Raw genomic sequence first — 23650 nt, forward strand, 5'->3', positions numbered from 1 at the left:
ACACGATTTTGTGTTTTTTATTTTGTAGTAGGCCTAGGGCCTACATGTCTAGCTTACCCATATTCAATTCGACGTTATATAGCAAGCAAGCTGTCGTGACGATATTTCAATTAATCAAACATCTATTATTAGTAGGACAGTAACAATTCACCTGGCGTTGAGACTTTAGATATTGAGGAAAAAATCATTCCTATGATTTTCCATCAAGCATTATCTATACCGAGTAATCTGAGACCAGCAATAGAACGGTCCTTTTCCCAGGATTCGAATTTTTCCAACGGGGCCGCTGTAGCAACTGAATTGAATTGTTGAAAGTCTGTTGGATGAAAAAAGGGGATCCAGATGAATAAGAACAATGATCAGCTCGTCAGTTCATCATTATTCATCTAAAAAGTGACGAACACCAGTAGTTTAATATATAAGATGAAAAAGTGAATAATAAATCGCGAAAATCAAATATGGACCTTCTAGTGATTTTGTAATGAAGTTGAAATCGGGATTCGATCCCGCGAATATGTAGTCTCCAACTGTGGTAAGCGAGTATTCAAAATGGCGCTGTCCATGAGCCGACTATTCTGGTGTTCTACGAGGAAATTTCATCGCTTAAATTCGCCAACCAGACTGGCAAATCGTTTATTACAATTCAGGTTCTTATTTTATTTAGAAATTCACCCAGGTGTAATATCTGAGGGTCCTAACAATGTTTGTTTAAGGCCAAGTCGCGAGTAAACCTCCCGTGTAAGGATTGTCATGTCAAAAAACAAAAGGCAAGCTTTTTCGCCTTTTTTAAAAGAAAATAGTCCCTACAAAATTGTACCCCAAAATGAGGAAGGCAACTTTTTGTGGGGTGCAATTTTGAAGGTAGTAGGTAAGCCTACAACTGTCTACAGATTGTTTCATTGCACCCCCAGCTTCCGCCCAGTTACCTATAGCATAGGCCTATGCCGGTACATTAGGCTATTGTATGGATGTCTGTCCAAAGGGACTGAATTATAATACTATGTGCGATTATCTTTTATGACATCTAGGTTTTACTGTCAAAATGAAATCGATTCGAAAACCAATAAAACAGCATCCTCCCCTGCTGCGGCTGCACCATCAAAATCGTCGCCGCAGACTGCAGATTCTACCTCGAAAAAGATTGAAATAAAGTCGAAGAAGAAGCAAACTTTCAAGCAATTCGCGATTACTAAATACATGTCTTATGTCACTTGGTATATAGAGGTATTCCTCGAAAAACGCTTCCCAACTGCGTCAAATATGTTTAAAGTATTCAAGATCGGTAAGTTGATTAGTTGCTCTGTAGCCTACTATACTATCCTGTACTATGTTACTATGACCTGTAATTGGTGGTATTACTTATCCAAAGCTGTAAGCTATAACGAAAGGTATTTAAAAAGCTCAAGCCATTTATAGGTCCGCTAAGATACTAGGGCTGAATAAATGTGAAAATATCCAAAATTATTAAACTAAACCACAGTCAGGTTACTGCTGACTAAATGTACTTACTTTGGAGGGAACTGAATCTGATGGCATCATGAGGGAGAATCTGCCCTAGTTATACGGGTGCGCAGCTAGAAATCGTTTTTCCTTTCAAGCAGAGCAGATAAGAATTATAAAAATCAGATTGGGTTTCCTTTTTGAATTGCAAATCTACTATAGCAGGATTTGTAAAATATGAGTATCTAGATGCCATCAGGCCCAAAGCCCACATTGAAAGATGGTATTGTACAGGAAACTGAAACTAACCTATTCAATGATGTCAAATTTCAGGAATAAAAGATTTCTTCAACGATTTCAAAGAATTCTATAAAGTGTCAGTTGGGGTTTGGTCGGCGACACCGCTGAATACATTTACCTGGCGACAACTTGATGCATATCGCAAGGTAAATCATTTAAATCGTTTGATGACCCAGGGAATTGTGGCCACAAATTACTAACTTAAAACATCCCTTGAACTTCTTCCGTTCATTTACCTTTTTAGTCCCCTTTAGAGTAAAGCTATCACATTCAGTTCCTAGAATCAACTTTTACACACTTTGGAGAATTATTTTTTGTTGATACTAATTTTAACGATAATTCATAGAAAATGTCATGAGTCTTGACATTTTCTATAATTGTGATCAGTTTCAAGGTCATTGGATTCTGCGTTTGTTCACCAGGGAGCGTTGAATATTGAAATAATGAGATTGTCAAGCATTTCACCAAGTGGACATCGGTTTCCCTGAACCCCTTGTTTGATTTTTAGATGCCAAGAGATATGCTGAAAGTTGCCCCAGTTCTACTTATTTCTGCTCTACCTTTCGGACCATATTTCATTTTCCCGATTGCGTAAGTAAACAGTGCTACTCAGGTGTCGAATTCGCACTTTTGATTCATTGTCCTATATCTTGCCAAAATCTATTCAATTATGTTTGAAAATAGTAAAACAAGTTTTAGATTTTCTTCTTTTCTCGGATGTTCCAGATATTTTTTCCCGAGGTTTCTGCTGTCTCGTCAGTTTTGGACGGCCGATCAGGAACGGGATTTTACGCTGCGTACATTAAAGCACCGGCTTCATCATTATCGCGCAATCTGCAACGCGTTGCACGTTAACACCGAAACCATTCCGAAACCATTGCAAGACGAATTCTGGAGTATCCTAGAAAAGGTTCGTAGCAAGATTAGCTTTATGTGCGTAATATAGGCTCAACTGAACCTCTCCATGGACCTATATACCGCCACCACCACCAATTGCAATGGTCGCTCCCTATTGTAATGGTGTGTGAGTTTCATCTTTTATCATTGTGTAGCCCTGTATAAATCATGGTTCCCACAGTACAGGTTAATTATGGGAAAAACTTTGTAAATTTAAAATACGTAATATTCTTCTGTTCTGTTTGGAAATGTTTGGGATTTTGATTGTTGTCCAATCCAGGAAATATTTAGTGAATTCATTTTACACAACGAGTAGTATAGTTCTGGGATGCCCAAGGGCAAGTATGCTTCTTAAGAAATCTTTCTTGAAAATCACATTTTTATTGACTGTAGTATGATGGACGATGGTGTATGAAATTTCCATTTGGGAAAATTGCAAAATTACCTATGAACTATTTGGGAAAAACTTGGGAAGCCACTTTTATAACTATAACTGTGGGAACCATGTTAAATGGATCATCTGCTACCCACTACAAATAGATTGTGGGGTTAAAATCAACTTGGTGATTTTTCAATTTCAGCTCGAAAGCGGTCAACATCCGTCGACAGAAGAGATATTAGATCTTAAACCAATGTTCAAGGCTGAACCTTTCAGCCTCGATGAAATCAGTTTAACTTATTCGGTGAGTTCAATTCCCCATTAATGAATCTATAATTTCATAGGAAAATGTTTTTCTATGTTAAGAAATGCATACTCTACTGTATCTACAATTTACAATCAATTTGTTAAACAGATATCTCAAAAACCATTTCTTCAGCTTCTTCGAAATCTCCATTTCAGAGGCATCTTTCGAAGAGTATGGGTATGCCACTCTTTCGTTACAAGCTGAAAGAAGACGCTATCGTTTTTGCGCAGATGGATAAAGCATTGCTACGGGAAGACTGGTCGACGATATCTGACCCGGAATTAGAACAGGTGAGATTGCTGCTGGGATCCGATTAGACCCAAATCAAGAGAATTTTTCATTGAAATATTATTCGTTATTGCTCGTTTTCAGCTGTGTATAGCTCGAGGCTTAAGTCCAGTCAGCCTCAGCCGTGAAGAAAGGTTGAACTATCTTAAACAGTGGACCACGATATCACAGAAATTAGACGGTATGTATATACAGGGTCCCTACAACTCCTTGTGAACAGAAAATGCTTTTTAAATGTGCTTGAAACTATGCCAAAATCCCAATTAAAAACCAGGTTAAGGTAGTGTTAAGGATAAAAATTTGCTTAGAAAACCATCAAATTGATGGTTTTACCAAGATAAACGGTACCGATTTAGGAGCGAGTCTACAGTTATTGGCATATCAAAGTGGTGAAGACGGGTTCTTTTCGATATTTTCTCCTTTCAAACTCCTTATATCCAGAAATGACTGATCTGTAGGGACCCTGATGTAGTATATGCATGCTCACAGTGGCCACATAATTATATCCAGCCATATTGGATGTTTTCTTAATTTTGTCATCTAATTCTATTTCTTGATTTTGCTTTTTCAGACCAGAGTCTTTCTCTACTACTTCATCTACCGTGTTTTCTGACTCTAAACCATCCGAATCACGTGATTTATATCGAGCCAAAAACTTGACAAAAGAAAGGACACTTCTCGGGGACACTTCTTACCGTACTTGAAAAGGCAGCGTCTGTGATATGATACAGTTATGAACGTTTTTCTGTACACAGAACTTGGAGGAGGTTGTTTGCGTGTGGATTATTGATTGTGAATCAATGATCATTGATTGTTCTGGTTGTGGAATATATAAGTGATTGTTGATCGTCTGCTTATGGCGGATTAGTGATTGTCTTAATTGTGATGGATTGTCGATAGTTTGCATCGCTCTAGTCCGGTGCATTTAGATTATATTTTGTTAAAGTATTATGATTTGCTAGACGAAGGAATTTCAAAGAATAAAATACCGGTTAATTGTAGATACATTCGTTCAGTTTATCAAATTTGGTGCAGGTACTCGTGCGGTGCTGGTACATTTTCAAGCCTGGTACCGTCCCCAGAGAAAGCTGCCATTCATGTGTGAAATCTAGATGATTAATGCCATTGAAAGTGTGATGATTAAATATCTTATGTCATCCGGCATATGCAGTCAATTCATCAGTTTCAATGTCTTGGATCTTATTAGTTTGAATGCCTTAGTTAAAGTCCGGACCCCAGCTTTCGTTAGAAAGCTAAAAATCAGGGAAAAAGTCAAGGAAATTTGTGGAGATTGCTATATCATGCATATAATCAACAGTTTCTGTCTATGTTGTACATATTTGACTGTGTTAATTGATTGGATTCTTAGCAGATCGAGTCGGGGAAAACAATGTGCATGTCGGAAAAGCAGGCCACCCTGAAATTGATAGTAATAGTACCAAGTACATGGGACTATGAAATTGGTTTCGAGTTTCAGCCTTTCCTTCGTCTTCAGCCCTTGGATTGTGAGAAATCATGGATAGATGGCACTTACATCATCTGTTCTTTTTTCATACACATACACGTACAGATCAATATCTTTACGCCGCCACAGAAAAGTGCTGTAACAGAAAATGTCAAACCATGGAATGCCGTGACGATAGAAATATATCCAGATACCAGTAGGTACTACAGTATAATACACGGCTGGGGTAATGCATCAACATATGTTTCCATTACTTCATCAGACATACTACACTCCTAGGTATTGAAAGAACATTGATTTTTTTTTCAAATGCCAATCCATTTATTATTATTGCACATGTAATACAATATTGAGAAAGAATATAATTTGTGTGTTCACTGAAGAATTTAATTCCTTTTTTCGTTTTACATGGAACTAATCTGCTATAAAGAGAGAAACAACTGGGTAGCCTTCGCATGACACCAAGTCGGACGTCTCCGTCCCAATTATTGCCGAGAATCGATTACGAGAAATTGAAGCCGAAAGTAGCACGCGATAGACTGAGAGATAAAGGCTGCCTTGTTGCCATTTTAGAAGACCACCTTTGATACGTATTTGACATAGGTTACAACATGAATGTATAGGTTCACATCGATTGATTAAATGATCACGATAAATTTCCATGCAGGGATTCCACCAAAAAAGTTACAGAAAGTGACGCTTTCTTATACCGACGAAATATTACATCGTACAGTTCAAACGAATATCTAATTCGGTAAGATCCACACACTTCCTAGCATTCGTAGAAAAACAGCATTTGAATGGTACTGGTTCAACAAAAAAAAAGAAATGTTATAAATTAAAACTTTTCGAAAAAAGTTCCGTTTTTGGTCGCAATATTTTTTCATCACAAATAATAACAGTAATCTCGATCCGTAGAGTAAAATGGTTATAGCAGAATTCGTGAATATAGCAGAAGCTACCAAAGCTCTCGATAAATTGCATCATGATTTGAAAATCTCAACAACACGTCAATCGATATTACAGAAAAAAAACGCCCCTCAATCCGGATCGGTTTAAAGCAGATTTTAACCTTATCGAATCCAAGCCACATTTTTAAAGGTCACTTGTGTTTAAAACTAAGTCCTAAGGCCACCACTGCGACTAAGAAAATAAACGAAACACAAGTTATATCGGGCATATGCACTGTGAAAAATGTAGGCGCCAAGCGAGCAGTGGCGTTTAAACCGGGTGGCAATATAAAAAGCTTCGACGTATGTACAACATGATTTTAAATCAGGATTTGTATATAATCTGGATTCGTTTCGATCTGTCCTAAATAATCCGGATTAAGTGGGTTTTACGCTGTACGACATACAAAATAAAAGACCCATATCAATAAGTTTAAAACCCACTACATGTATATAAACAAGTTTAAAAGACTGATAGCAAATTCTATTCATCAAAAATTAAAGATCGAAAGACACATTTCGAACTCTAACTAGACATCATCGTCAGGTGAGACTTTGAAATGTCCGGTCTTTTGATTTAAATTTTTGATAAATAAAATTCGCTTTCAATCTTTTAAATTTTGTACACAGCTTGTTTTAAACTTTTTATCTGTTCTCCACGTCATTGTGCGGCTATTCAACCCATATCGATAAGATATGAATTGAATAATCTTACGCAGTTACTTCGATGATTCATGTTTAACGGAAAGCTCATTAAGTATAAGTTTTCAACCACTCATACTAAGTACACAGATAAAGTGGAGAATATTTCTCGCCAAACCCTCTAATCGCACTTTTTAATGTATACTTTATGAACATTTTCGATCAAAAGACAATCAAACACGAAGGGACCAGCCTTCCTGATGATTCGGTGATATGTTCATTGCATCAAATACCGTACGAGTATCTTATACATTTGCGAATAAGTTCTGTCAGGACCCAGTTTGATGTTTCATCATCAAGTTAATATAACTTTCATTATAATGACTTAAGCCTATGTAGAATGCATATCATTAATACAGAACTAGGCCCGGAAAATTTTTTCGAAAACATTCAAATAAATAGATAAATACAACGATATCGAACTTTGCTGCATAAACAAGTGCAAATGAAAATTGACAAACCGATGCAATTTTACACGCGCCTTCGACGAAATGAAATGCAAACATACTTTAACAAAAAAGTCAACACATGAAGAACTCAACTCTGAGAGTTCACTCACGAGTTAAAATCAGCTCATTTTGAAAAAGTCCAACTTCGGATATTCAACCGAGTTTTCGCGAACGGGATCGCGGTTCGATAAAATAAATACACATGCGTTTTAACAACAGGTCCAGCCTCGAAAAACATAAATCAATACATAATTAAATACGAATATTTAATTTGCGGCACCGTATTCAAGAGATAGAGAGATCGAAGAGAGACAGTAAATACACAGTAGAAAAATAAATATACAACTACAGTCGATATAGAAGGCAGTGATGAACAGAAGTCGTTGAGATTCGAAGCCAATAACGAAATGCTACGATACATCCTTACATCCTTATCAATCAATCTATAAGATAGACATTCACAATTGGTTGCGTGATGTCTCCTAGTATGCCGGTGTAATGTTTATTACAGATTCGTTCGTCCATTCGAGTCCCGAGAACGCATACGAAGCCTAGATGATCGATTAAAAGAATGGTGATTAGGCTAGCAAAAATTAATACCTTGTTTCTCATTTCTGCCGAGCTTACAAGTTGACCCGGCTGGCCACCTAGCTATCTACCCTGTACATATTTTTTTTTGTGTTAAAATCATGATCAGGCTTACTATAACAGACCCGCCAGCTACAGAAATGAACAGATTACAAATTTTATTGCAGCTTTCCAAAGGTACCCGGCCGATTAGGAGAAACAAGCTATCATTTTTTAGCCTGAAGTGTTGAATATTTAAGGGTGTGGGTTAACAGGCAGTTGTCACATCTCATAACAATAGTACAGATCCTGTTTCAATGAACAACTCCACTCCCCCTTTTCCATGGCACATACAACTATTTCTTAAGATGCAGATTGATATCGGCATATTAGCCTAACCACGGACGTATCTAGTTCCATGGCACTTTTCCTGCCGAGATAAAGAATGTTACCTCTACTGATGGCTCTTGTGGTGAATTCTATAATTTGGGTACTCAAACAAGCGCTATGGTGATATTATGGCGAGTCCCTTCACATTATGAGGACGAGGCAGAGCTTGTGTTCTTTAGACAGAGCGATACGCTTCATACACATACTACGCTTTAAACTCTAACCCCTTGGCGCTAACTGAATCGATTCATAGTTGAGTTTTATCGTATGTTTAAACCGATCGATAAAAGCTTTATATCCACCATCTATGTTGGCTTGAAAATAACTGCGAATGGTTTTTTAAAATCAATTGTACATAACGGTAAACGTCGAGGGTCAATAGAAAAAAAAATTATGAAAAGAAACAACATTTCGAAACACGAACGAAAAACTGATAATAAAAATAGTAATTTCAACAAAATAATACCGGCTACATATAATCATGGAAATTTCTATATGGTTCATATAGAAATCAACAAATTTTCTCGTGCACGGCCATTCATGAAGTACGTGCACAGCTATTCTGAATATGAAACCACCCTCAAACACCCATGTACGCTATTTTAAGCATTAGATACATATGGAGAAGGGGCCAATTTTTTGCCCGCTCCCGCCGTAGATTCATGCTTACTTCAGATATGACCCCGCGCGATGGTAACTATCATACAATAATATCAATACTATAATCATTATCATAATAAATCACTGATCGCATTGAAAACGCACACAACAACAAATTCAGAATCCAACGAAGCTAAGCTAACAACTCGATATAACACAGTAATTAATACACGCGCGGTTCCCGATCGCTCGCGTGGCAAAAAATACATACGTAGGTGAGAAAACCAAAAGCTGCCTTTCAAATGAGATGTATGTTCGTAACATGGAACAAACAGATTCGAGGTTAAAACGCGGGCGGACATCTCGATTAAGGGATGACTCAACCTTACCGGGCGAACACGCGAAAACCTAAAGACTGAAGAGACTTGCTAATGTTTATCTACATATCTAATCAGAGGAGACAGGGATTCAGATTGATACCGGCTAATAATACAATTCATTAATCATTACATATACATATACATATACATATACATATACATATATATATATATATATATATATATATATAGATGTCTGCTTAGAAAGAATAGACTGCTAACCAACAAAAGGTCACCGACCTCGTTAATAATACATTATTCAGGAGACAAGAATATTTTGAACGAAAAAGGCATTTAACATCGGTTTATAGTGTAATAACTAACAACAACGAAAAAGAAAAAACAAAGTATAACAAAATCTGGTTTTATCTAAAATCACTGGTGGGTTGGTTTTTATATCGGTTTTGGTATTGCTATTGTTGTTCCGCGGAGAGACATATGGATACGTGTAACTGCTCGATGCGAGCGTAGGTCGAGTCGCGACTGAGAATCGCCTCACAGTCGCCAGGACAAGTCATCTTAAGATATCGATCAAAAATGATAAAAACGTTCAATTGGCAAACATTTACGAAATACGTGCGCAAATAAAACCCGAAGAACTACTGTTCGACAAATACACGCTAAACATTTCTGCTACGATGATTAGAAATTTCATTTTTATTGATTAAGATATTGGAAAACCAAGTAACTAAAAGCAATCAATACCCGGTAATGGCAATTTCTTTAGTGAAACTTCTCGACGTGAAAACCATGAGTATCGCATTTTCATCCAAATCTGCAGAAATAAATCTAGGCGGTCATCATGGAATTGAAGATAATTCCCCGTGCTGGAAAACTATGCTATTCATTACTTTCGTTTCGTACATCGAGTAGGTAGTTCAAATGAACTTTTTGAAAATAACATATTCCCTGTAACAATGGTAGTTGAACCGGGTTCAGAGCAACGCACACTACGATACGAGAGTCATGATTCTAAAAAAAACTACAGGCATTTCACTTCATATTCACACACACACACACAAGACAGGAAATAGTAAATCACATCGAGTATAATGGATCGAAAAAACATGCGATCATTTCATTTTCTTCTTTGTGACACTGAACCAAAACACCTGTAATCACATGAAAAGACGCGCATTCGCATGAAATTTACCACACTTTTAAATCTATATTTGCTACGTTTGAATAAATACGAGAGATACAACGGAATTCTCGAAGTCTCGTTTTCATGACTTTTCCCGCGAGCGTGACACAGTGTTCTCCGCAACAGGTTTTAGAGGGGCAGCCACCCCTCTGTTGTCCCTAATAGAATATCCGCTGCCCATACCCAGGGATGAAAATGGCCCATATTGAAAAAGTCGGAAAATATTTTCAAAAAAAGAATTTTTTTGGGGAACAAAAATCAGTAACTTTTAGCCAAAAAACTTACTTCCTTTTGGTCAAAATGTTAATAGTTTGGGCCTGAATTAGAGCCGCTTTTTGAATGAGACGCCATATTGGTTTCTCCGACTCCACAGTTGTGCTAACAACTGCCGAAAACCGTCTTAGGGAGCACTCCTAACTACGGAGCGCTCCGATGTGACGCCCGCGATAGAGGTGATTAAAGCGATTGAGGTGATTTACACTGTTCTCAGGAATTAAGAAAATGTTAGAAAAGGTCAGAAATCTGTCTATGGTCGGAAGATTTTCATCCCTGCATACCAGAGTGGATGTTGGTACATTATCAACTTTAAAATACATCGAGCCGAAGTGAAAAATACAAAGATTACATCAAAATTAAGCTTAAATTTTTTCTGTATTTTTTGTGGGATCGAAAGCCTTGCTACTTCAGCAGCCACGATGTCATATGCTTAACAATGAATGCAGCCCCTCTAAAATTCCAGCATACGGAAAACACTGTGACTGTACGAACCCCGTAAGAATTGACATATACCCGACGAATCACGTGTATGTATATGGGAACTCGAAAAATAATCTAGACAGCCGACGGGCGAAGCAATGAGACGCGCTGATGTAAAAACCAATTTCTCTGCGTCTACTTTGCCAGGTTTTTTTTTTCGGAGAAAAACTGAATCGCGCAAGTGAAAAGCAACGGATCGATACGCAATGAATACAGCATAGATTAATTCTCGTGTATCCATGGCAACCGACAGTGTTTGTCATCAGCGTCCTAGGAGATCTCCGTTGCCGTTATCACCAGCGCTGACGATGATGATGACGATGCATATCTTGATCTGCGGGGGGAGGGGGTGGTTGGAGGGGGGACTTACGTATAAACTGTTACCGTCAAAGAGAACAAGATATAGTTACATTATATAACATAACTATATATAACTATATACACATTGTTGCATTGTTATTACGTATTATCGTCAAAATAACGAAAAACCAAACAGTGGCGACGCGCGCTTGCGCGAAACTTTTCTCGGAAAAATTGACGCAATCTCTCACAAAAAATATGACTGCACGGTACAAACAATACATATACATATATATATATATATATAAACCGTAATTCATTAATTTACACACATAATCTTTTAGGAATATAATTTTACGTCAGGGAGCATTCTAAAAACGTAAACAGTTCGCGAATTCAACTTCACTTAACGCGCGCAAACAAAACCTCGGTATTCGTCAGTTTACCCGGTACACAAATTTTCAATTTCTTTTCGCTCATCGTTGTTGAAATGTAGGCGAACGGTTCATGTTTTTGAGATACGGCCTTTAGACTCCAACAATAAAAGTAAACGCGATGCAAGGTTTCCTCACGTACGTGCACGATACGATAATAATGACAATTCCATAACATATACATACACTTATGTATATATATATAATAATAATAATAATAATAATAATAATAATAATAATGTTTACATCATCTTTCAAAAATGAACACCTAGACGCACGAGATATTAAAACACACGTTTTAAAAATCATAATACTACAGCACCAGGCTCCTTGCTTGCTCGCGCAGCGGTTACATGAACATACCTGTACGTATACTCATAATGAACGACACACAAAGTAGCTGGGCTAGACAATCTATACATACTACTACAAATATTCATGTTTTATTCTCCGTGAAAATAATTATCATTATTATCGAGAGTTCAGATTTCGATTATTTGAGATCCTGATGATTTGACTGACCGAACATAATCTCCACGCGATTCTCGAGAATCGTGCAAGTGAAATCTCCTCAAAAACGGTTTTCATCCCCATAAACGCATTCTCACTACTGTTTTACTACTACGTCTCAGAGGTCGACCTCTCTTATTACGAACCGGTTGCTACGTCGTCGATACGGGTCATACGCGGCGAGACAAATATTGCTCGATGGTTTAAATTCTTCGCAGGGATACCGATGACGTGGACTAGGCGGATACAGTCTCCACGATCGACTTTTTGATTATTTCTCCAAAATTCGACGGGCTGTTTTGTTCTTTCGAGTTTTCCAGATTGTCGCAGATCGCTGCGACCGCCACCGGGCACTCGCCGCTCGTACCGCCGAATCCGTTAATCGTCGTCGACGACGTCTTCGACGCGCCCACCTTGTCGTCGGCCATCATCGTCGACTCGACGAACTCCGAATGTTCGCAATAAGGCTGTAACTGACCGGAAGTGAACGCCGACGCCATGTTCGTCCGGCGCACCGTCTGCTTCGTCTTCTGCGCCTCGAGACTAGTCCGTAATTCGTGAAACGTCGGTTCGGTCGACGACGAGACGACTGTTTCCATCGCGACGTGGTCGACGCGACCGTTCGCCGCCGCGCCGTGCGGCTGTTGTTGATCGTAGTAGACTTTATCGATGTCCAAAGTCGCCACGTCTTCATAACACGGAGCCGAGCCGTTCGTTCCACCGCCGTACGATTCGTAATTATGCCGATGCAACAAATCCGAATTCGTGGCGCACGAGATCCGACTGTAATTATCGGTCGCCGTTGTCGCTGACTTCACCGCCGCGAAACAAAACCCGGGGCCGGCGCCGCCCGACGAGGCGTTCGGATTCCACGCATTTGTCGAACAGAGACCGCCGTTCTCGGAGACCGGATAACTATTGAATCGTATCGGGCTCAGAATTTCCGATATCGGTTCCAACTTATACATCGAATTCGACGCAGACGAAGAAGAAGAAGAGTTTAACTCGATGTATTTCTGTTGCGACGACGACGACGACGACGCTGATGATGATGGAGATGATGACGTTGTAGTCGTCGTATTACGCGTATTACTATCGTTAGGAGGAAGGTACATACCTGATGAATTTTCGCAATAATCACGCCGCGCGCCGTTCAACTGGCCGTTATTCGACACCCCTGCTACTGGCGCGTCCGCAAAGTTCTGAAACTGCCGCTGCGGATGATGGTGCTGATTTTGTTGTTGTTGTTGCTGCTGCTGTCCGTCGCACGAGGCATCGCTCGAACAGTCGCTGCTCTCTGAATACGAACTGTCGTCTTTCTGGAAGTCGTAGATCGCCGTTTCGCCTTGATGGAACTCGCCGCCGCCGTCGTCGTTCGCGTCGTTGAACAACATGACACGCGGCAACGAATCGTTCTGTTGCGCGTTCGTTGCCTGCACCATCGAACCGTGCTCGTCGTAGTGAAGCGCACCGAAGTCCGCGTTCGACATCGGCATGTCTAAGTCTAGGTGACTGGTCAACTGAACGTCGCGCATGACGACGTTGTTCACCTCGGCGTTTTGACAATCGCAACAGCTGCCGCGCTCGTTGCTGTTAAACGCGTCCGGTTTCTCCGTTACCTGCGGCGACTTTCCCTCTCCCTTTTTCTCCAGCTCGAGCCGCATGAGCGTGTGTATGAAGTGCGTGCGCACGCGCAGCGGGTTGAACTCGATGCGGCCGGTCACGTTGCCGCAGCCGTCCTTCGTGCAGCCACACGGGAACGACAGCCGATCGACCTGACACTGGATGCCAGCGACGCTGCACGCGCACGTCTCTGGGTCGCAGAACACTTTACAGTCGCAGCCGCAGAACTCGCGCGATATTCGAATGTCGCGGCAGTCCTCTTTTTCGACGTTGTCGATCTTCTTGATCCCCGACTGGCGGAGCAAAATACGTCGCTGTCTAGTCGGCACCGGTTGCAAAAAGTAATAATCGTCGACTTCTAAATCGGAGTCCGAGTCGCTCAAGTCGCCGTTTTTCGGTTTTTTCGATCCGTTCAAGTTCGATTTCGGCGCGATGCGTCCTTGTCGTTGGTGCTCTTGTAGAATCAACTTGTGCAGCTGTTTCTGTTCTTTATTGTACGAGACCATCGTAAAGTCCTGTCGGTGAGAATGCTTATTTTCCATACCTGAAATTCAGAGAGGAATAGATTCGGTTATAGTTGAGTACTGGTTGAAACCCGAGTTCCCGAACAGTTTTCAGATTCCACCCTGTTGCCGCTATAAAAGTTTCCTCAATAAGCTGCAACGTTTTTCTTTTTTTTGGGGGGGAGAGATGGGCAAACTAGGGCATGTTAACACATGCACTGATGAAACACCCATCGCAGCAAAATATCCATCTTCCTAAAACCAAAGTTGAATAATCTTAAGACTTCCGTACTGTCTTGAGGCAATAAGAATCTCTAACAATTGACCAAGATCATATCGAAATGGCGGTGCATTAAGATTTTGTTTTGTAGTCATAATTTCAGACTAAAACCTATAGAACGATTGTGATATCATGTGATATATGGGAACGTACTTCAAGATACCCCCTAGAGACGACAATCATATTTTTCAAAAATTTCTTATGATTCAATGAAAACTGTCAGTGATGGACGGAATACAATACATTGGTCTCTGTTACATATAATTGAGAGATAAAAACTGGGTTATGGGGTAACTGGTAACTAATTTAATCAACACAAAAACTATAGGCCTACTATTTCGGCCGACATTTATAATAGTTCGATCGTTAAGTAGGCGGCAGTGTTTTTTCCATTCTATTCACACTAAGTTTACATGAAAAATATTGAGACAGGAGGGAACGAAAATATCATTACCGCTTATAGATATATTATTCTTTAGACAATAGTAAGCCGTTTTGAATTTCGAGACACCTAATCGATCGAAAAAATGCACAGCCAAGCGAGAAAAATAAATAAACAACGGAGTGACCAATATCAAAATTCTTAAAATCAAGCGCCACAGTTGCTAAGATTCATTACTTATTACATTGTACATGTATTAGAAACTGGATCAGAATAACTTTTTGCGGAATGTTAGACAAAACTAGTATAGGTATATCGACTCATACATACCGAGGTGCGTAGAACTTAAAAGAAAAAAAAAACCAGACCAGACGTACATACTACGAAATACCGGAAATTCTTCGGATAAAAATCTATACCTGTACAGACGCACAGGTCGCGTTCGCAAAATGAAATTGAAATGAATTAATGTTTACATTTAGTAAGATATACGTCGATTTCTATTGCGTTTATTTACTCTCGAAGCGCGCGCAAAGCGACGATTTAACAAAAGCCCACGCAAAATGAAATAGAATCTGCCCGAGAGCTATCACCACGATAACGAGAATATGCGATAAAATTATGCCAATTTTTAAGATGCCTTACTAGAAATATGCAAAATTATGTTGTTTTTTGCACAGCCTTATGTTCCTAATAGCAAGCGATTAACGGGAACAGCAATATTGGGAACAGATATACATAGGCCCTAATACAGTTTAATAAGTAAATAATCCTGAAAATCACTGGGAAATAAAATGTATGTGGTATGAAATCATATGTTCCCTAATTCAGGAGCAGATCCATAGGCCAATTTTGAACGACTTGTCTGAGGCCAAAAGAGCACTTCGATGTCCAAAAAGGCAATGCGCACTCCTGCACTGAAACGCACCAATCATCTTCATAGAAATAAAATTTGATGGACTTGTATAAATGTCACAAGTCCCCCTGGAACTGCCCCTGCTTATTTGAAGAAATAGTCACACGATTTTAAGTTGTTCTTTATGCTATAATATTACGGTTTACGAAGATTTATGGCCTGTTTTCAACAATAGTATTTCCCCTACTAATCCAATAGATACTCGTCAACTATTGATCAACATCCCCCAATCTGCACTAAGTGGACTCAACTGTATTCACAGTGCGTATGTATTCACTCAAAAGGATTTGATTTCGAATACAAAATCATTTCAACACTAAATTAAAATCTATCGATTTTCCTCGGCTCATAAACCTAAGCGTTTGTGTGTTTGTGTATGACTGGCTCCGGCGAGATGGTCTTTGTCTAGTAGGTATTGTTAGTATAACGACAATGAACGACGATCTAAATTAATTCACCGATGAGAGGAAGGGATATGGAAGGACGGGGAATAAGAGAGGTGGAGAGACGTAGAGGGCAGACCAGACTAAACTACCTGCTGAATCTTTAATTGTAGTAGGTTCCGCCCAAAAATGAGAAAATGACACAAGTTGTTTAAATAAGTTGTTTCATTGAAAATGAACTATAGATTATTCTGATTCGTAGTCTTGAAATCAGAATTATTTCTAGTTCATTGTAACAGTGTTCTGTTGATGTTTTTAGCAGTTGAGCTCTTGAGAGAATAAGGGAGGGAGACAGGAGAGAATGAGGGGGGGGGTAGGGGAGGGGGGAGAGGGACTGATTGAACGTTTGTCCGATAAACACGAATATTAAAAAGCTGCCCTCCCCTTCCTCCCTCCGCCGCCTGCACCATAAATCACTTTTACGTAAACGGAAAATCAATTTTCAACCATCGTTGGCTGAATTGTGTTCACTTGTGTGCGTCTGACTCTGAACTACGCGCGCGGTCGCCACTACCGTCGTTTCGCAGGGCGATATCAATTGTATATAACCAACAACACCGTGTCGGTTGTTACCATGGTAATGTTACATATTGATGATGAAACGCGACTTGCGGAGAAGTTGCAGTCGGCGTTGACGACAAAAAATAATTTCACCAAATATTTTAACCCTTTCAGTGTTTACTCCGCAGTGCGGTGTATTAATAAGTGATGATCTTTGTTGGTACACGGCATCAATATTAGTAATTAGTTTTTATCCCTATCGAAAGATGGCAGCACCCGTCAAACATAGTGAACTTTAGTAACTAACGATACACCGCACCACAGTGTAGGTGCACTACAGCAGTATGCCCGTTGTTCAATATACTAGCGCGGAATTTTCAAAGATTTTCAAATCATCTCTACCACTTTCTGGTACTAATTAGTCAGCACTGAAAGGGTTAATTCTCGATGCAATGGATATCAATGGAATTCAAATAGGGCAATGGAATCTATCAATAGCGGGGTACCGTTAGTGCGTACTATGGTGAGGATCCACCAGGTGTGCTACTAGTAGTTGGCAATATTTCCTCTACATTGCAATCAAAATCAGATTTTTCTCAGGTAGACAGAGATGTATCAAGCAAATATCAAGAGAATCAAATCCATTGCAGTGTCTTGACCAAATACCTGGATTCCATTTGGAGAGAGGAATGACGAACAAAAAGTGAATACACAGTGCTGCCAACCTCTGAAAAGCACTATCAGTAACGAATTGAATTTTTTTCATCAACATTTCATTTGAACATGAAAGAAAATGTTCAATTTTAATCAGTAATCAACAGTAAGACCTCAGCAATCTTTCATATCTCTGTATGGATCAAACATTTCGAATCAATATTTCTCGTTATAAAATAGTAACAAAATCAGGAACAGTTGGCGGCTCCAAAACTGAATAATTTTGACCAACCGTTACTCGTGTCATTTTGTGGGTCGCGTAGCCTATATGGATTTACCCGATATGAGTGTCAAAATGAAACTCATCTCATGAAGACACGGCGATATAATAAGAGGCTTTTTATGCATCTAAATAGCTGTCAATGAGTCACAAATGTCATATTCTTTCAATGCGCAACGTATGACGTTAAATGGCCTTTTAATTGATATTACGATCACTGCATACTACGTTCCAGGACCCGGTTTTATAGACGCGTCAACTCGATGATTAACCGTGGTGAACTGTAAATTGAGTTTATCCGGATTAGGGAGTTTAAGTTTAAACTGAAACTGGCCTCACTTGATACTAAACAATGCAGTGACAAAACGAAGTTAGCCACTACCGGACCAGTAGCAATTAACACGCAATAATCTGACCCGTGCTAGAATTTGGCTTGGGCCTGTTCCATTTTGGCCCAGACTAAAAATGCTCGTGCAATCGCGGCTTTAGCGGGCAACTGTGGTTCTAGATCCAAGAATTTGTATTCAGTTATTTTCTTACCTAATGTGGATCCACCTTGACTAGGCACGCACGTGAATCCCTGCGATCGCGGGAAATAGTAAACCGTCACGCCTTGGAACTTGACCATCTTTCGCTTCTTCTTCACCGGCCCGCCGAAACCTCCATCGACTACAGAAACAAAACTCGACAAATCAATTTCCGAAAAAACTAAAATCAGGGCCTATTGATTATTGTCGCAGGCCAACAACTTCATCAGCATAATATTGCTGAAAATTTGACGTCTTCACGAAAAAATATCCAAGACGAATGGAACGGTGTCTTCCCAGTTCCATAATTCCCTTCGTACACAACCAGTGCTCGAAAGTTGGTTAGAGTTAAGCAGTGGATAGTTGACATAGTGACGATTAAAAGTTCATTGTTACGATGGTATCTATCCACCATGTTATGTTTAGCCAACTTTTGAGCGACTGGCCCCCCTGAAGGTAATCTTCGGACAGACCAAAATTTATTGACTTCCACTTCCATTTTCAGTTGTCTCGGATCATGAGAATAAGTACATACAGCAGGCCTCAGAGGTCTGCAGTGTTTTCAATAAGAGCCAGGTCCGTCTGTTGTTTGTAAAGGACTCGCCTGTTTCTTCAAACCAGCTATCATTTCAGGGACCGTGACATATTATGGGACCCTCCTGTTTTTCAAAGGGACTTGGCTTCTTGATTTCTTACTGAAAACACTGGTCTGTATTCGTCTATAGTGAAACTGCTGTAGACTCGGCTCAAATCGCTGTCTTCACAGTAAAAAAATCCCAACTTTGAGCCGAATTTTCATTGAAAGTTCCATTGACTCTGATTTTCCATTAAAAACTATGCTGTACTACTACTGTAGTTCGTATTGTACAGTATCAGTAGTCGAGCTAGTGAAAGCAGGGGTGTCATGCATTCATTACGCATGCATTAGGAAGAATTTTTGAAGTTGATGGAAAAATTTTTATTTATACAGTAAACTGCACCTTAATATCAGATTTACCGAATACCTAGTTGATATTCAGGACCCAATTCCACATTTCGGAGTTAAGATTTGACTCCGAGTTAACTCAATGAAAATGAACTAATCTAAACTCAGAGTTAACTCTTAACTCAAAACTGTGGTACTGGTTCCAGGGTATATCAGAGGGTGGATTTTCTTTCGGCTCAACTGTGGTCGTGGTTAACCCAAGTCAACCGGTACTGAATAGAGGTGTCTCGGGTAGTCGAGGCCCTCATCCCCCCCCCGCACCTCTCGGATCATAAATCAAACTGTCAACCGACATATATAATTCACGCGACTGACCTTTAAGATTTGAAGTCGGTACGTCGGTGCTGCTGTTCGTGTGCGCGCTGCTGTTGCTGTTATCGCTGTTCGCGTCGAATTCTTCTTTCGATGACACGCATTCGGGCTCCGACGAAATCGACGAGCAGCGCACTGCTGCCGCCACGTTCTCGTGTTCGTCGTCGCACGAATCGACGTCGACCTCGTCGAACCTTCTTTTCGGCATTTTTTCGTGAACGGGGTTCGAGTCGTTTTAGTCGCCGTCGTTCAGAATTCACATCCCCTGAAAGAACACGGTTTCAGAATGAAATTACCGACACGATCAAGTCGCTTCATTATTTTACAGGGGATCCCTACAGAGATCAGTCATTCCTGGATATAAGGAGTATTCGAGGAGTTTTAAAAGGAGAAAATTTCAAATTTCAAGGGGTGTCTACATCACTTTCATATCCCAATTACTGTAAACTCCTCCTAAATCGGTATCTCCGTAAACCATTAATTAGGTGGTTTTGTAGACAAATTCTTATCCTTAACGCTACCTAAACTTTAGGTTTCTAATTTGCTAACCGCCTAATTGGGTAAAAATCCAGTTCCCGACTGTATCGATTTAAGATAAAAAATTCTAATTACCTATTTCTCAAAAGGGAAGGAGTTTCAAGCACCTTTAAAGGCTTTTCCATTTTGAAGTTTTCAAGGTATTGTAGGGACCCTTGTAACAGGACTTTATTTTGGCATATTTTGGTATCCCAACGGTACTATAGTCATTTTATTAATGGTTGAGACCAGTTTTTCTGGGATGTTTTGCTCAAACTTTTTGGGGTACAAAACTTATTTAGGCCTTACTTGCACGCACTACCTTAACTCGGTTTTAATATGTTAACTACCTTAGTAGGTAAAGAAAAAATCCTAGTCCCAACTGCATCGATTTAGGCATAATTTTACTTAATAACTACAAACATTTCTAATTGCCTATTTTTCAAAATGTAAGTTGTTTTGGACATTTTGCTCAAATTTCAAGCACTTTAAAAGCATTTTCTTTACGGGAGATTTTAAGAAATCTAGGAGTCCTAGGGACCCTGTTTTTTACGTTAAATTACTAATCAAGTTTCATGCATTCTTATTGAATTTTAAAAGATTTGGCTCCCATATATGAACATTCTACCGGAATTTTGAAGCAAATTACCATACCAAATCGAACGCGTAACAATTGACACGTTTGCCTAACGAGCTAGCGCCATGAAGATTGACGACATTTTAAGCGACGCAAAAATCGCGACGAATGAAAATCCATTCTGTTGTTAAAATCTAGAGTAGTCCATTCCGTTCGCGCGCCAACTCAGGTTTAATGCCCGGTTCCGACGTATGTAAACGACCGACCCGGCGTGTATCATTACTGAGTCATCATCTACCACCGTAGACCGATCTCCATGGAAACCGTATCAGCGGCGAGAGAGAAGAAGAATAGCATCGGCGGTAGCTGCCGCGCGCGCGCGGCTGAGCAGCATCATCAGCACCCAGGTAAACAGAAATCAATAGCGGGATATATAACCGCATCGACAGTTACGTCTATCTCTGATTGGCCCCGGCGCACGTATATGATGTTGAAACTCGAGGAACTGTTTTCGCCGACGAATTAAACAGCGGTATCAACAACGGCGAGATAATACGTCGTCGCGGTCGTATTATAAACACCTACATTATTAATAAGTTCCGTACGCCGCGCAGAAAGTAGAGTATAGTAAAAGGCTTCGGGGTGGTGCTCTCGTTTAACCGATTCGGTATGTCACCGGCGTAATTTTGAAATACGATGACGATAATATCCCGAGTAATCATTCGAATCTGGAAATTCGAATCGCTTCTCACAACATCGTTCGCGCAAGATACTAAAGGTCAATCATACTAGACTTCATACTATAGACAGGTTATTTTATCAGTAAGTTGAAAAATTTTACTGGTAACAGCGGTAGATCTAGGGCCAAGATCCGAGGGTCTGACCAAAACTTTCTTTTTTAGTGCAAATTAATTTTAAGAAAATTTCATTTTCTCAACGCCCTTTTGATCTTTTCCCAGAATTCAGCCTTCATTTTACTCGAAATTACCCGAGATGTCCAAACCAAAATTGTTTTTGAAAAGCCTCGCTAAAAAAGCTTCAAGAGTCATACAGAAATCCTGGTTGTAAGACTCGCCTGAATTTATCTTTTTCAGAGACTAATTAATTGATTAATTTTCTCCATAAGTCTAGTCTCCGTAAATCCTTAATAGAACAGATGGTCCAACTATCCAAACTGACTATATATGATATTGCTTCTTGAAATTTGGAACAATAACTGAATACTTGGACAAAGGTCGAATGTAATATTTGATTTATTAACCACACCCAATCATGTCCCGCATTAAGTCGACTATAAATATACACTGCGATAATAATGTGATTGTAAAAATGTAAAAATAGAATCTTTTGTTCAGTCTTAATCATATTTTCTTTCAACGATCAACATTGAAGTCAAGTAGGCCTAAAATAATTAACAAACTAGCCTACATCTGAAGAAAATACAACCCGTCATACTGGAACCACGAAAAATGAACAAATTTAACCAGAAATCAATCTGATTTCAAAACTGCCTAGGGTTTTAGGTAGATACACCAGGGTAACTAAAGGGCCCCTGTGACCAATGATATTTATAGGTCTATGCCCGAAATAAGTAAAAAAAGCCATTTCCAGATAGTATTTGAGGAGCGTAGGCAGACAGTTGCACTTAAAACCTGACCATACGCCCATCCCCTACGCTTTGACATGGCCATACCCCAGGCTGTAGACCCCAAGTCAAAAATGGTGAAACTACATCGCCTACTTGATCTGTTTCTTTAAAACTAGGCCTATGTCTCTAGGCCAATTTGCCCAAAACGCAAAATGTGGCCAGGGGTAGGCACGGGGAAGACGGGTCAGGAGCCAATCATGACATACCAAATTTACCTCAGGGCAGGATATCAAGGCCTGCACAAGGCCATACGTGCTGCTTTTTAGGATTGCTACTAAGATGGGATTGTACTTTAGCCTCTAGGTCTACCGCCAACGGGTAAAGAATATATGAATATAGGACTTTCTGCACTGGAGCTGCCAGAAAAGCCATATCATGCAAGCCACAATCAGTATCGGAACTTCAGAAACCATTAGTAGCTGGTGCACCAGCAGTGGCAGTAGCAGCAGCAGCACCCACCAAGAATCTGAGATGAGAGCCGAGAGAAGCCTCATCATTGGCCTTCTTAAATTTTAGCCCTATTGACATTTTTTTCTCTTCTGGAGCTGGAGGCTGAGCCTCATCATTGTAAGTCTGAATGCTGCATCCGATTATTTGTTTGAGAGTTTCAGCATCTGACATAACCCTGCAGCATCCTCATCCTCAGCAGCAGTTGCCTATTTACGGCTTACACATCATATCAATGCGCCACCACTGACAAGGGATACCTCTAAATCTCGGACCCTGCGATCGAAATATATAAACAATCACTCGATATACACTAACCTGCTGATAATTGTCGGAATATTGGCGCTCGGTGACCATCGATACGTTATCTAATTCCGTTTTAAGGCCGAGAAACAGAAGAATTATTCCACAAATAGAGATAAAAGACGGGATGGATTTCTTCAGCTGTGTGTGTCTACTCGGGACCGTGTGGACCTCAGCACCACCAGTTATATACGGCGTGTATCTACGCCACGAAATATCGCCGCCGCCGCTACTCTCCTTCGAATGCTTGGGACTTTCCCCGTCCACTTTTACTACTTTCACCGAAACTGATTGAAGGTTGACTAATCCGAGTTTAGTTGCGTTTTGAATGACGATGACATTATACCATATATGAACGATCAGTGGACCGCGAGGTAAACCGAGTGTGACGTCACAATCATTCATCGACATAATTCCCGTGGAATCCAGTTTATCGGAATAGTCCATTTTGGGTTAGTGAGGTTGATGCTTTCCCATCGCATTTAATCATTGCAA

The 23650-nt window shown here is 39.9% G+C and overlaps 2 protein-coding genes across 2 annotated transcripts; one reads left to right on the forward strand and one right to left on the reverse strand.

Moving 5' to 3' along the window:
- The first annotated feature begins 558 nt into the window (after positions 1-558).
- LOC141914860 (LETM1 domain-containing protein 1-like) lies at positions 559-4597 on the forward strand. Its single transcript, XM_074806185.1, has 9 exons — positions 559-647; positions 1029-1282; positions 1774-1886; positions 2249-2331; positions 2467-2650; positions 3219-3320; positions 3479-3613; positions 3696-3792; positions 4183-4597. Exons 1-9 carry the CDS (start codon positions 562-564, stop codon positions 4269-4271), a joined length of 1143 nt encoding a protein of 380 aa, XP_074662286.1. The 5' UTR covers positions 559-561; the 3' UTR covers positions 4272-4597.
- A 7897-nt stretch (positions 4598-12494) lies between these two features.
- LOC141901502 (uncharacterized) lies at positions 12495-23303 on the reverse strand. The gene is made up of 4 exons (XM_074788821.1): positions 23171-23303; positions 19668-19929; positions 18381-18509; positions 12495-14425 (listed from the first exon to the last, which is right to left on the reverse strand). The coding sequence occupies exons 2-4, from the start codon at positions 19870-19872 to the stop codon at positions 12495-12497; spliced, it is 2265 nt and encodes a 754-aa protein (XP_074644922.1). The 5' UTR covers positions 19873-19929; positions 23171-23303.
- Positions 23304-23650: the final 347 nt, after the last annotated feature.

Source organism: Tubulanus polymorphus, chromosome 1 (assembly GCF_964204645.1).
Source record: "Tubulanus polymorphus chromosome 1, tnTubPoly1.2, whole genome shotgun sequence".
Classification (NCBI taxonomy): domain Eukaryota; kingdom Metazoa; phylum Nemertea; class Palaeonemertea; order Tubulaniformes; family Tubulanidae; genus Tubulanus; species Tubulanus polymorphus.

Bases quoted from the DNA above. Each gene is read 5' to 3' on its own strand.
- LOC141914860 (XM_074806185.1), top strand. From the start codon at position 562: ATGAGCCGACTATTCTGGTGTTCTACGAGGAAATTTCATCGCTTAAAT. The intron at 1,887-2,248 runs GTAAATCATTTA...TTTGATTTTTAG, and splicing joins AACTTGATGCATATCGCAAG to ATGCCAAGAGATATGCTGAA. The intron at 2,651-3,218 runs GTTCGTAGCAAG...TTTCAATTTCAG, and splicing joins TCTGGAGTATCCTAGAAAAG to CTCGAAAGCGGTCAACATCC.
- LOC141901502 (XM_074788821.1), bottom strand. From the start codon at position 19,872: ATGCCGAAAAGAAGGTTCGACGAGGTCGACGTCGATTCGTGCGACGAC. The intron at 18,510-19,667 runs GTCAGTCGCGTG...TTGTTTCTGTAG, and splicing joins ACCGACTTCAAATCTTAAAG to TCGATGGAGGTTTCGGCGGG. The intron at 14,426-18,380 runs GTAAGAAAATAA...TCTGAATTTCAG, and splicing joins TCAAGGTGGATCCACATTAG to GTATGGAAAATAAGCATTCT.